General features: G+C 35.3%; 1 protein-coding gene across 3 annotated transcripts in view; it reads right to left on the bottom strand.

Moving 5' to 3' along the window:
• Positions 1 to 8,834, bottom strand: part of LOC106074641 (adenosine deaminase AGSA-like) — a 32,780-nt gene extending 23,946 nt beyond the window's left edge. The window contains exons 1-5 of one of the 3 annotated variants that reach the window (XM_056043396.1): positions 8,609 to 8,834; positions 5,688 to 5,924; positions 4,957 to 5,086; positions 1,559 to 1,705; positions 793 to 859 (exon numbers count right to left, since the gene is read on the bottom strand). In XM_056043396.1, coding sequence (XP_055899371.1) covers positions 793 to 859; positions 1,559 to 1,705; positions 4,957 to 5,086; positions 5,688 to 5,882 — 539 coding nt within the window. In that variant the 5' untranslated portion in view covers positions 5,883 to 5,924; positions 8,609 to 8,834. The remainder of the gene's footprint in view (positions 1 to 792; positions 860 to 1,558; positions 1,706 to 4,956; positions 5,087 to 5,687; positions 5,925 to 8,608) is intronic. The other 2 variants (XM_056043397.1, XM_056043398.1) reach the window with 2 other exon arrangements.
• Between the last annotated feature and the right edge of the window lie 4,121 nt (positions 8,835 to 12,955).

Raw genomic sequence — 12,955 nt, 5'->3', positions numbered from 1 at the left:
CATGTAGAAATACATGAACATTTCCTGGGGTTTCGCCCTATGACTGAGACAACTGGAGAAGACCTTATTAACGTCGAGATAGAAAAATAAATACAAAATTGGAAAAAAAAACTTCAATACGACAGCGGTGTTATTATGAAAGGAGAAAAAGATGGAAAGCTTTATTAAAAATGGATTTAAATGAACGGGTGCTTTTGGTCCAGCTTAATTGTAATACATTTCTTTGGCTAGAAAAAAAGGGGTGGGGGCTGCATTTTAAAATTTAGCACGCAGGCGGCCACAACCCTCGCGGCGGCCCTGGTTGTATTGATAGTTCGACTAACGACATGATATTAAAGTTATTATTATTACATTGTTAATATTTATATGTTGCATTTAAACGTTAGAATACCCAATGAGAAAACGTACTTTCTTTTTTTTTTCTTTGTTACTGTCGTTAGAGTTGGTTCCAACGTATTTAAGTTTGCTTTAGTTTTGAATCGAGTGTTTTGTTATGTTGTTTTTTTCGTTTGTTTTTTTTGTGTGTGTGTGTCATTGCTTTAAACTACTAACTGTAGGCTTTCTCAGACAGCCAAAATAAGAGCTAACACTATCCCAAAACTCTGACGGAGGCTCGTTGGCTGAGTGATGATGGAGGCTCGGTGGCTGAGTGATTGTATGTTAATTGTCATAGAAATGATCGGTGATTGGAGATAATAAGAACTTTTTTTTTTCGGATTTTCGTATTTTTTTTTATACATTTAAATTTTTTTTTTTTAAATTAAAAAATTAAAATAGAGAAAAATAAATTACTCCAAATCAAATTTGTTGACATCCCCAGACTCTTTCCTTGCATCATTGACCAGTTTCCAATCACAAGCTGAAAGATAAAACTGCTGTCAGAAAGTTTTTCACAAAGTGAGACTACAAATGTTTTGTATCTCCGTAAAATCCTCTATTATTTTAAATGGCGGCAGCACACGGTGGAGCCATAGTTAAATGAAGATATTTCAACTTAAGAGATGGGCGGAAATGCTAGATTTAGGTGATGAACTATTTGCGTAAGTAAGAAGCTGTTTAATACCAGTGTTATCTCTCAACATTAATATTTATTGATCTTGTGATAGGATCATCGTTAGATTATTTTAACCCATAACATGGTCGGAATTTCGATTCCAACTGGTACTAACGGGGTCTCGCCTTGTACGGACCTATTTTGAAGAATATTTGCACGATTCTTGGACCGTGCCTTAGAAGACTAAATCCTAGTACGTGGCCTATGTACATGGAGGCTCACTAATGGAGCTTCTGGAAGGTCAGAAAGAACCTTAGCACTCACTGACTTGACCTTGTTAACTCTAGGACTGAGGAGTGAAAAATGGAGCTTGGAAAGATATGAAAGGGGACATGCCAAATTAGATCTCTTCGTGCAAACGGCACGGATGACTAGTAAAGAAATGTGCAAACTTAAATTTTAAAATAAGTTGGACTCGCAATAGGTTTCTTGAATTTGCATTTATTCGCTGTAATTTTTGTAATAAAGCAACATTATCACTACATTGCATTCGATTCTTCTTACTCGTTTTGGTGGGCTTCTTTCTGAAGAACCTGTAGATGAGATACTCCTTCCTCCACATGCACATGTAGACGTTCTCTCTGTAAGTTACATTCTTGACGATCCAGTCCAGACTGACCATTGACTGATCATGGATGTGTAGTGCCGCCCCTGGGTCATACAAAAAAAAAGGAAATGTAAATTCATGGGTCTTAATAAGACTCAATTTAATTCAGGCCCTCATTAGTTGGATTATTTTTTAAGGGATGCGGGATTTTAAGATTAATGTCAATCACAGGAATATTTTCTATGCGTACTTATTAATTTTTAACTTCCTCTTTACATTAAAATAAAAATAGGATATTGTAAAATTTAAAAGAAGAGGAAGAGATATGGAGAAATATCGAGGCGGTTTAAAGAACCTAAAGAAAAACATAAGAAAATAAAAACATTAAGGATTGGGAGATTATAAATGATTAATAGATGAACTGAACAATGCCAATGACGCAAATTGAAAGAAAACTTGCCAACTAAAAAGTTCAATAGTAGCGGTCTTGATCTTAGAAATGAGCCAAACCAAATCTACTCGTTTTGCGCACGTTCAAACGACCGTTTTCACCAGAGCGTTAAGCCATCGTTCTTTTGGGGTCTTGTGCTGACCAAAACAGTTTTTCTACAAGAGGTTATTCGTAAGATGATTGCCAGGGCCGCCGCGAGGGTTGTGGCCGCCTGCGTGCGAAATTAAAAAATGCTGCCCCTTTTTTTTTTATTTTAGAAAAAAATTCATTAAAACTGAGCTGGACACTTCAAGCGCTCTTTGATTGAAGTTCATTTTTTTGTTTTTCTTTCAAATTGGCATCACTGTCGAATCACCATACCCTCTAAGACTGAGTCTAAGATGTTTTGTTTTCAATTCCGACTGTAATTTTTTTAAAAGAATGTAATGAAAAAGAAAAGAAACTTAGTATTATACTATATTTAGGTGTTGTTGTTTTTTTCATTTTTATTTTTAACACTATGTATAGAATCAAAATTTATTTAATGACAATTCACAAAAAAAATGGGCATTTTTTTTTTCCAAAATAGTGTTGCCTACATATATTTTAAGCGTTGTAACAGTTTTTTAATGGAGAAAAAATTGAAAAAGGTTTTCGCTCAAGTCGACAAGGTGTTTAATTCTGGGAGAGACTCAGCGCTAGGCGTATGCTGGTCTGTTTCTCTTAGTTAGACGTTTTGATGTTTTCATTTCAGACCGCACTGTTCATCCTAATAACAAAAAAAAGTCGAGGGCCATATTAAATCGAATAACAAAGAGGCAGACCTGGCCAATAGTATTATGCGAGGGACATTCTAGGTAGGCCTACATATTGCGCACGAACGTCTATAATGGGCGTGATCTTTTTAAAAATACCCTTAGTGTTAAGTAAGACGTCTCTGTCGCGGACGTTTTTTCAAAAAAAAAAGTCGTCACCATAATGAAGTGCAATAGACGGAAGAAATTCTATTATTTTGAGAATCGCACTAGCGGAGACGTTTTAAAATGTTTTCTTCAAAACGTTTGAGCCATATTGTTGCATACGCGCATCGCAAAAAGCTGTCTACATTTAACAAAGTCTTATTAGAAGATAAAACGACATATCCTTTTACTTTATATATTTTAATTTTTAAACTTGTAATTTTACTAATATTGAGATAAGTTACACTGAAATGAACAAATGTTTTCGACGCCCCTCTCCTTGTTGTTAGTTAGTCGTTGGTTTGTCGCTACAAACAGCTACTACAATTGTGCCAATAAAGGCGTTTTATATTTTTACTAAATAAATTTTTGAATAACTTGAAGAAACTTCTTTTGTGATAATAAACTCAATATAGCCTAACTGTTATTACAATAATCACATATTTAACTTGAGATAGAGATGTAGCATTAATAAAATATACTAATATTTAAACAAAATCTAGCTCACCACAAAACAACATCTTTACTCTTTCATGTCTCAAAATTGCTGTTTCACATTTGCATTACGCTAATTTCATCATCCTCAATGCATAACTACCAATCAATCGCTTAACCTCTTCTTACCGCCGCTTAGGAAACACACACACACACTCTGTAACACCCCTTTTTGTTTTGAAGTTGCGTCCCTTCCCCGGGCAATTAGAGGTACTCGCCACCCACCCACCCTCGGGGGAGGACCCAAAGTTTGAGAACCGCTGCATTAAAAATACTGATGATCAATAATGCAAAACGGAATAATAGTCATAATAATCCAATACGGAATACTTGCACAATTTGTAAAAATAAAACACTAAACATAAATGTAAATACCGCTACATTAAAAATTAACTATAAAGTAGTTCTAATGTCAAATATTTATAAAACAGATTCCAACTTTAACCAGTAGCAATAGGAAAAGAAGATAATTATAATTTATTTTAAACTGGAACACAAAAGAACTTATTGTACACTCTATAATCAGCCACAAATAGTCTACTCTCTTCAAACAGCCATTTCAAATAAAAGTGACAGTGTTTTAAAATTAACTTTCTAATTACAAGATCTACTTACAGGGCGGGCTATTCGACTCGAAACAATTATTGCAAACAACCCGCAAAAATTCAAGGCCAGGGAGGGTCGGCGCGTATGGAAAAACCCATGGGAATCCCACTTTTTTTTTCTTTTTAAAGTTTCCAAAATAACTTTTTGTACGAATATCGTCCCCCCCCCCTCTCCCAAAAAAAAAAGAAAAAAAAAGTTTTCAAATGATAATGGAATCATAAGATTTTAAATAAAATATTTAAGTATTTTTTAAAATTATTATTGAACCAAACATTAAAAAAAAACAATCATGAAATAATGATTTGGCCGCCCCTAACATTCGGCCGCCTGCGTGCAATAGGTAGCGGCGGCGGCCCTGTTGATTGCAATAATTAAAGACAGACTTATACTACTCGTGTCTTGATTGTCATTCACAGTTCAGTGTCGGCCTGTGCCTGGAGTTCCGTTTCTTTCATTTAATTTGATCTGCCCTCTTAATAGGACTAGTGAGCTGTTCATGTTAGGTGAATGCGCTTGTGCATATAAGAATGCAAGAAAACGCTTGACTTGGGCTTTCCCCGTACCCCGCTTGGGGAACAACCAGCGCTTCCCCAGACTCCTTAACAGTCGCAGATGTGTGTACTTATGTATGTATGTTATATGTATGTGTTTATATGTGTCTTTTGTGCGTGTACTATACATTGGTTAGGACTAACATAAGGTTACAGTTAGAGTTTGAAAAAAAAATTCACCCCCCCCCACTCAAAATCTAGACTTCGCTAGTGCTTTGGTGTATCGGACTTTTACTTTAATTAAAATGACAAGATTTAAATAATTAAATCTTCTAGACTTAATGAGTTAAGTCAAAACAGCGAAGAGTTAAAACCTTTAGGCATCCTATGTATCAGCTGGTATAAATAGGTTTGGTCAATCTCAGACTTGGAGTAATAGAAACTAGTAGACGGTGAATAGATCGTTCTGTTGATAAGACTTGACTCTATCATGGCGCGTTTCTCCTGAAAGTGAGATGCAAACATTTGTGAAAATAAATTTTTAATAAAATCATTAACACCCCTTCAAAAATCCTATTTTTACAAATAAATAGACCACATCATATTGAATAATAATTACACAACCTCCATGGGCGTAACCAGGATTTTTTTCGGGGATGGGAATTTTTTGGAACCCCAACCCTCCCCCCCCCCTACCCCGGCTACGCCCATGACACCGACGATAGTGGAATTGGTTTTATCGTCGTGTTTTTTTTTGTTTCTACTTGTCTGGTAAAAATCTTGAATGTATAATTTTTCATCTTCATGGGAGATAAGCGACGAATACGTTTTTCGTATTAATTTAAAAGTTGTGTCCCTTTCTAATGTTTTTTTTAGTGTGTGACCTCTGCGACACGTTAGTCAGCAATTGGTCAATTGAAAATAAGTAACTCGTCACGAGTGCTACAATTTTAGCTAATCATTCGAATTGTCTTTATTTTACGTTAATAGTTGAAGCGTGTCTTCGAATCCTATGATTAATAAGCAGTGTAGTATCTCACGTGAATTTATATATTAAGTACATTTTTTTTTCTGGTATCAAAATATAAATCCTAATTAGGCATACCTTCATAAAGATAGAGTTGACTTTAAGCTCAGCTGCACTCAGGACCAGGTTTGCACCTATCCGGCTACTCTCGTCATCATCAATCATTTCTGATCTCATCTTCATGTAATCCGATGGAGTCAGAGTATGCGCCCCTGGAGATAGCATTAGCAGAACGAGGCACGAGCACCAGACCCTGACCAACTGGTTGCACATATCTGGCTTTGGTTTAAGTGACAGCGATTGCTGCAATGAGAACTATTGTTTGATACAAAGTTATATAGATATATGCAATTTTTTGCGACCAACTAATGAAATATTGAGAAATTTTGAAATAGAAAGATTTTAAATTACAGGACCATGGTCCCCATAACGTGGAGAACAGTAAAAATAATGTACAGAAAAGAACATGAGAAGACTTATCTTTATCCAAATACCAGCCGGATATTACATGCGGCCTGCGGGCCTTAGTTTATGTATTACTAATCTAGTGGATTGGATTTAGATGTATGTCAAAGTTAGCTATTGATCCTTTCAAGTTTTTCTCTTTCACCACGAAAACAAAATTAGTTTTACGGAAATGGGTTTACCCGCTAAGCCGATACATTCGTACTAAATATAAAATAACTTATAATTGGTTTATCCGATTTGTTAATGGTTTCTTAAATAGAGATAAATGTAGCTACTAAAACGGTTTCCCACCTTGGTACCTTAATAGAGATACAATTAGTTATTTTTTGTCTGTTTTTAGGGCCTGCGAACATTTAACATACATTACAGAGACGCCATGATCTAAGGAACATTTATGCCAACTTTATCAAGTATATTCATGCGTTAAAGTATAAAACTCTTTGTAAAGGATAGTTCTATCATCTTAAACTTGCATTAGATCTAGGGTTTGAGAGATTTTAAGTTCTGCGCGTAACCTTTCGGCCCTGTCTAATGAAAGAAGCGCGTGATGAATGGGATTATAAAGTACGCAGATATAAGAAACGAATTTTTGCAAAAATGCTTTTGAAACACAAATTTAAAGGTTAAGTTTATTAAATAATGAAATCAATGGAAAAAAAATGAAAATTTAAATGTGTCAAAGTACAAAACTATCTTTGCAAAGTGTAGTTCTTAAAATAAGATGTAGATCCTTTCGATCTTGTCTCGTGTTAACATGGGTATATGACCTAGATCCATGAAATAGTAATACTTTTTCATAGAGTTTAGCAAAATTTAATTTTTTTTTTGAGAGGAGGGTTTTAAGCTTTTTGGGGGCCACTTTACATACGTTATTGTTCCAGTTAGTACCCAAGGAACATTTATGCCAAGTTTTATCAAGATTGTCAAACGGTTCTGATTTCTATTCGGGACATACATACTTAAATACATACTTACTTTAGGCTTAACATTATAGATATGTACCTATAATAATGAAGCGTGTCTTTCTTCTATTTGTGTCTTTTACGAATTTTATTGCTTAAAAAACTTAAAAGCTCATCATCTAAAATATGAAACGCATTTATTTCCCTTTATTAAAATCAAAACTGGTTTAACTCAGCCTGGAGCTTTATAGTCTTTATAGTCTTAAGTCTAAACCCACTTTATTGTCTAAACCCGAGGCGCCAAATAGTTTACATCCGAGGTACCTTATAGTCTAAACCCACAGTGCCTTATACCCGAGGCGTCTTAAGTCTATAGTCTAAACCCAGTGCTAAAAATCTCAGTTTTTAACTGCATTTGGCCATTGTGTCTTAGTTCTAAACATAGATATGTTATTATTCTTTAGAAAATAAGTGTAGCTATAAATAGCTAATCGGAGAAATCCCAAATGAATATTTTACAATGTCCGTAAATGAGAAAGTGCAAAGGAGCGAGAGATTTTCTTAGAAATTCATGACTCAGTCCTTCGATTATTTGAGAACTGTATCACCTCATCAAGAAACAAGCAAAATACAGAAAATATGTAATTACAGTCTTAATAGACCCCTATAGTAAATCTAGACTAACAAGAATACATCTGTGCGACTAGAAATATTTTTTACCAATTGTTTTTGTTTAGTGCTATCCTTCACATCTGGCTTTCTCAATACGCTATGCTCCTATCACTTGTCTAGACAGGTTGTAAAATGGGTGGAGGGGAGAAAGAAGGAGGTAACTGGGTAATCGTTTTTTTAAATATACTTATTAAAAGCAAGTATGCGATCTGAATTAGAACTATTTTGCCTGAATAGTAAGTCTTAAACATTTAAAGTTACTTTCTTCGAGTTATTAATTAGTCGCATTCCCTTAAATGACCTGACTACAAAACCAATCAATCAAACAACAAAATTCATGGCGACGCGATTTGGAAGCGGATGCCAAGCAGAAAGGGACAGAGAGACTCGCCCAGAACCTGGAGGAAGCTGGCATGGTGGCCTAAGCCCAGACGAGACTACAGGCCGAGATAACGAGATGGTAAAACAAAAGAAATTGTGTACAATAGAAAACTGACGGAACGGCTGGAAGCAAAGGGGTAGCCACCACAATGAAGTTACACATTGTTTTCACAGGGAGTAAGACTAGCGTCACATATTTTGGCTTACAGAACACTACAGACTCTTTCATTGTTTTACCAACAATAGCACACATAGAAATACATAATGTAAAGAGAAAGTTAACGGTAAAGGTCAGACGTTCTATGGAGCATGTTTCTGTGGCCCACGGTTAACGAGGATATCATGTGGCCAACACATTGACCAACCGCATTTACATTTCCCAAACCCAATGTCCGATACCCATTAGAGTTGGGTGAAATCAGAGGAGCCCTAAAAATTCCAAATAAAAAATCGGGGATTTGAGACCTCTCGGTGCAAAAAACACGTGACCACCACGCCTCTTCCGTTTCAGCACTCCATAGAGACTTCACATAGTCAAACTTACTTATGTTATAGTAGTTAAAAAGACAAACTTACCTTGTCTCAGGTCTACATTTAATTAATACAACTTCTCTGTAGGCAAGTAAATACTAAGTGTCCTAGGCCACGATATTTGCAAAGAATATATGCAAGTAGATATATTAATTCAGAAAGAAAAAAAAAAGGGCTTTTGTAACTCTGTGACATGCGACCACTTGCATTATATATTTCTTCCCTCCCCTCCCCCGTCTCCTCAAACCACTTACAGTTGGCTTTCTCTACGCTGACGACCAGGACATAAGTTTGTTTTCTAAAAATGTATATTGTTTTTGTCAAGTCTATTTTTAAATCACGTACATAGCACGTGACGTAAGTAAAGATCTTATGACCTTCGCTTCTACGCTCAGGGTCTTAGTCTGGGTTTGTAATAGATACGTCGTTGTTTAAACAGAATAATCAATGAATCAATCAATGTATATAATTCTATTCATGGCTTAAGAGTTTGGACACCAAGTCAAGTAAGGGAAATATCACGCTTTTATTTCTGCAAGTCGGACTAGAGGCGAAAAAAAAAGAGGGGGGGGGGAACAAGTAGTATTCAACCGTCACTAAATTTTAGGGCTGGATTTACCATTGTGACCAAGAAGTCATGGAAAGATCACTGTTTTATTTCTGCAGGTCGGACTAGAGTTACCCCAAGTAAATAAATTCTAGAGGCGAAAAAAAAAGAGGGGGGTGAGAACAAGTAATCTACTCTGTAATCACCCGTCACAAAATAGCAGGCCGGACTTAACCATTGTGGGGCTCTATGCGAAACGGTTTTCGCGGGGCCAAGTTTGGGTAGGAATACGGATAATACGTGAAACTTAAGAGTTTGTGTTAGAAAATAAATTCGTCTTTACATTTAATTCATTCTTTACTACGTACAGAATTACTTTACGAGCCTTGCGTGTAGTCATACATTATATCATACAAATTCTGTTTCCTACATAGATCACGCTCAATAGCAAGAATTATCAAATGTTTCAATCTATCTTCGAGAATTGTTGACCTCAATTACTTCTCCATTAGTTTGAAGCGCGATAAGCCTCTTTCACAAGATTTCACAATTACGGGTATTGCATAATGCCTGTTTTTTTAATCGCTCGAAGGATTGGCGTTTTCCATATTGAATGACAATTACACCCCAAAACGACAATTTTCGTCTATATATATTTCAGGTGATTTTTATGAGTTTTCAAAAGATTTTAATAATTTTCGGAGATTCCATGACTTTTTCGTATATTTTGCTATTTCAGGAGATTTCCAGGAGCTCCAGGTAAATCAGGCGAAATCTGTTATAAGTTATAAAATGGTTTAATTTAATAATTTACACCTGGAACTAGCGCGGGTCCTATGAAAGTGCTGGGCCCACTCCAGTTGCATTCCAGAATGTGACGATAGTGTATAAATTATATGACAGAACTTATTTAGCAATACAAATGTAAAAAAAAAATAATTTTTTACAAACAACTTAAAACAATTGCATAAATGTGTTAAAAATATGTAGGACACTGTCTTTCCCTACTATAGAGCATACTGTGTTTGCTATTATTAATAGTGAATAGTTGTAAAAGTGGTGTATTTCTATTTTAAAAAAAACTGCTGATTTAAAAAATTATATTTTTCGCTTTCAGAAAAGAAAAAAAAGTAGCCGTTGCATCAGAACTTTGTATGGTCTAAAATATTACGATGTCGGATTTTCACTATCTTTTCTAGTTTACGACAACTAAACGGGTCGGGCGGACGGACGGACAGACATTTCACACAAAAACTAATAGCGTCTTTTCCCCTTTCGGGGGCCTCTAAAAATACCCAATCAATCAATTAACTATTGGCAATTATTTATTTTGTTTTATATCGAATAAGGGAAATAGCTTGTACATCATTAATAGATATAGTTGTAAGTTGAAGTTCTTACCCTTGAGATAAGCTTTGTTGTTTTGTTTAAAGAATTTTTTTTTTATTTTGCTTTGTGTCTTTTGGCGACCTTTTTATTAGCAAGAAAAATTGATTGAAATAGTATAAATTGACATCACTAATCCAAAGGGGCACCATATACAGTTAGACAATGTGCATTTGTTTTGTAGGGATTTTAATTACATTGTATGGTAGTTACAAGAGGCGGAATAGCTATATGGGCATTTGGGAATTTGGGAAAATTTCCTGATGGGCCGTTACACAAATGGGCCGGTAGGACTGTCACGTCCCTAGTGACACCTCATTGTTTACAAAATGAGCACATTGTACCTATCTCAAATCAAGTCAGCGTACCCACGCTTAAATGCCAGAAAGACGCCGATTAAAACTTAGCTCAAGAATACAGCAGGGAAACAAAATTAACATAGCTTAAATTACAAAATACAGTTCCTAGTGACACCTCGCTGTTCAAAGAATGAGGACATTGTACCTATCTCAAATCGGGTCAGCGTGCTCGCGCTTTAATGCCAGAAGGACGCCGATTAAAACTTGGTTCAAGGCTACAGAAGAGAGACATAATTGGCGTAGGTTAAATTACAGAAACAATCGAGGGGAAAATTAAATGTAAACGGGTCAAGGATGGGTATTGAGATGTCACGGTTCTTTATTCTAAAGAAAGATATAAAAGGCGGAGTGTTAGCTTGAGACGAGAGAGAGTTAAAAAGTTAGGCTTAGAAGTCGCTAGTTTTTAAAGTAAATATTTACTCATTGATCATTTTCACTGTATCCTGTATCTGTTTTATATATCTTTGTACGTACATTTATTGTTTCAAGTTCAAGTTTTAAACAATTAAAACTAAAGAAAACATATCAGCACTTTGTTACTTCATTACTTGTTAAAGTGTTTGAACTATAATCAAGGCACCTCCGAACCCACATAGGTCACAAGTTTACAGCATCAAGATCTGCCTTTTAAATAAACGTAATAAACACGTGACAAGGACCACCTGGATTGTTAAAGGTTTTAATAATATTCTCTTGAAAAAAGGGCCCTCTGAGCGTCGTGTTTTAAAAAAAAAATTAACAGACTTTACTGTGTAATGCTAATTTAATCTAAAACATTTTCGAAAAATAATGTAATAGTCGACATCCGTAGAGACAGTGCTACTAGTAGGATACCATTACACTTAATATACGCTTTGTTTGTTTGTTTTTGTTTTTTTTTTCTTAGAAGTTTTCCTTTTTTTTTTTTTCGCTTGTTTACTTTTTACAGAATGAATCCTATTTTAACACTCACACACCCACACACACACACTCAAAAGTTTTTATTCAGACCATAAATGTCGCCAATGATGTGGATACGTTGAGAAGCGTCTGTGATGATTGGTCATTAATGATGGGAACTTATCCTTCAATGTGACCAAAAAAAAATTAACCAAATAACTAGACTACAAGCACTTCAAAGTACTACTGCTAAGTACTTCCTAAGACAAAGTCCTCATCAACAAGGCCATACAGTATTCATGCTGGCTTGACGTCATCCTCTGTTTACGTCATCACAGTGAATAGTCCTATAGCATCCACATCACTGCGTGGACCATAGGACATGTTCATAAGAAACTGAAACACACAAAAAAATACGTAGGTAAAAGACTTGCACTTTAAGGACCACAGCTTGATGGTCATTAACTCACATATCACTTTGTCACAAACAAACTCATAGAGAAATCGCATTCACTATCTTTCAGTAAATGTCATTTACCTATGTGACACAGGAACATGGCTCGAAATGTGATCGAATACAAAAAAGTTAAAAAATAATAATCTCAATATTAAATTTTGCTTCAAAATGATATAATTACTCATAATAATACTAATTTGAAAGTCTCCATTTTAAGAATCGATTAGACCCTGTGGTCATTTCGGTCTAAATTTCAACTTAATGATTCGAAGGCAAATTAGAAAAAAAAATGCAAGGTTCAGACAGTTCATTAATCACATTTCTGTCCAGTTAGTTCTATTTTTAGTCATTTTCCCGAAAACTACCTTCAATGTCTGTGTGTGTGTGATAATTACCTGGCTCTGTATTTATATGTGTGTGTGTGTGTGTGTGATAATTACCTGGCTCTGTATTTATATGTGTGTGTGTGTGCTAAGTACCTGGCTCTGTATTTATATGTGTGTGTGTGTGTGTGTGTGCTAAGTACCTGGTTCTGTGGAGAAACAACAAAAACTACATCCACAAAGCAGTAGACAAAGACAATCATGTGAATCCTGGTCTTGTTGAAAAGGGGAGGGGGGAGGGAGCGTGGTGTTTATTGTTTTGTTTTGTTTTTGTGAGGTACATGTCTCATACATCACATGACCATTTAGTCAATTACAATAGTCCGAATTTCTTAGAAAGTACAATAAACTTTATTAAGTAGATATTTTAAATGAACACCA

Source organism: Biomphalaria glabrata, chromosome 10, assembly GCF_947242115.1.
Source record: "Biomphalaria glabrata chromosome 10, xgBioGlab47.1, whole genome shotgun sequence".
Lineage (NCBI taxonomy): Eukaryota > Metazoa > Mollusca > Gastropoda > Planorbidae > Biomphalaria > Biomphalaria glabrata.
The sequence above is the reverse complement of the archived record's forward strand: the minus strand, read 5'-3'. Positions and strand labels throughout refer to the sequence as shown.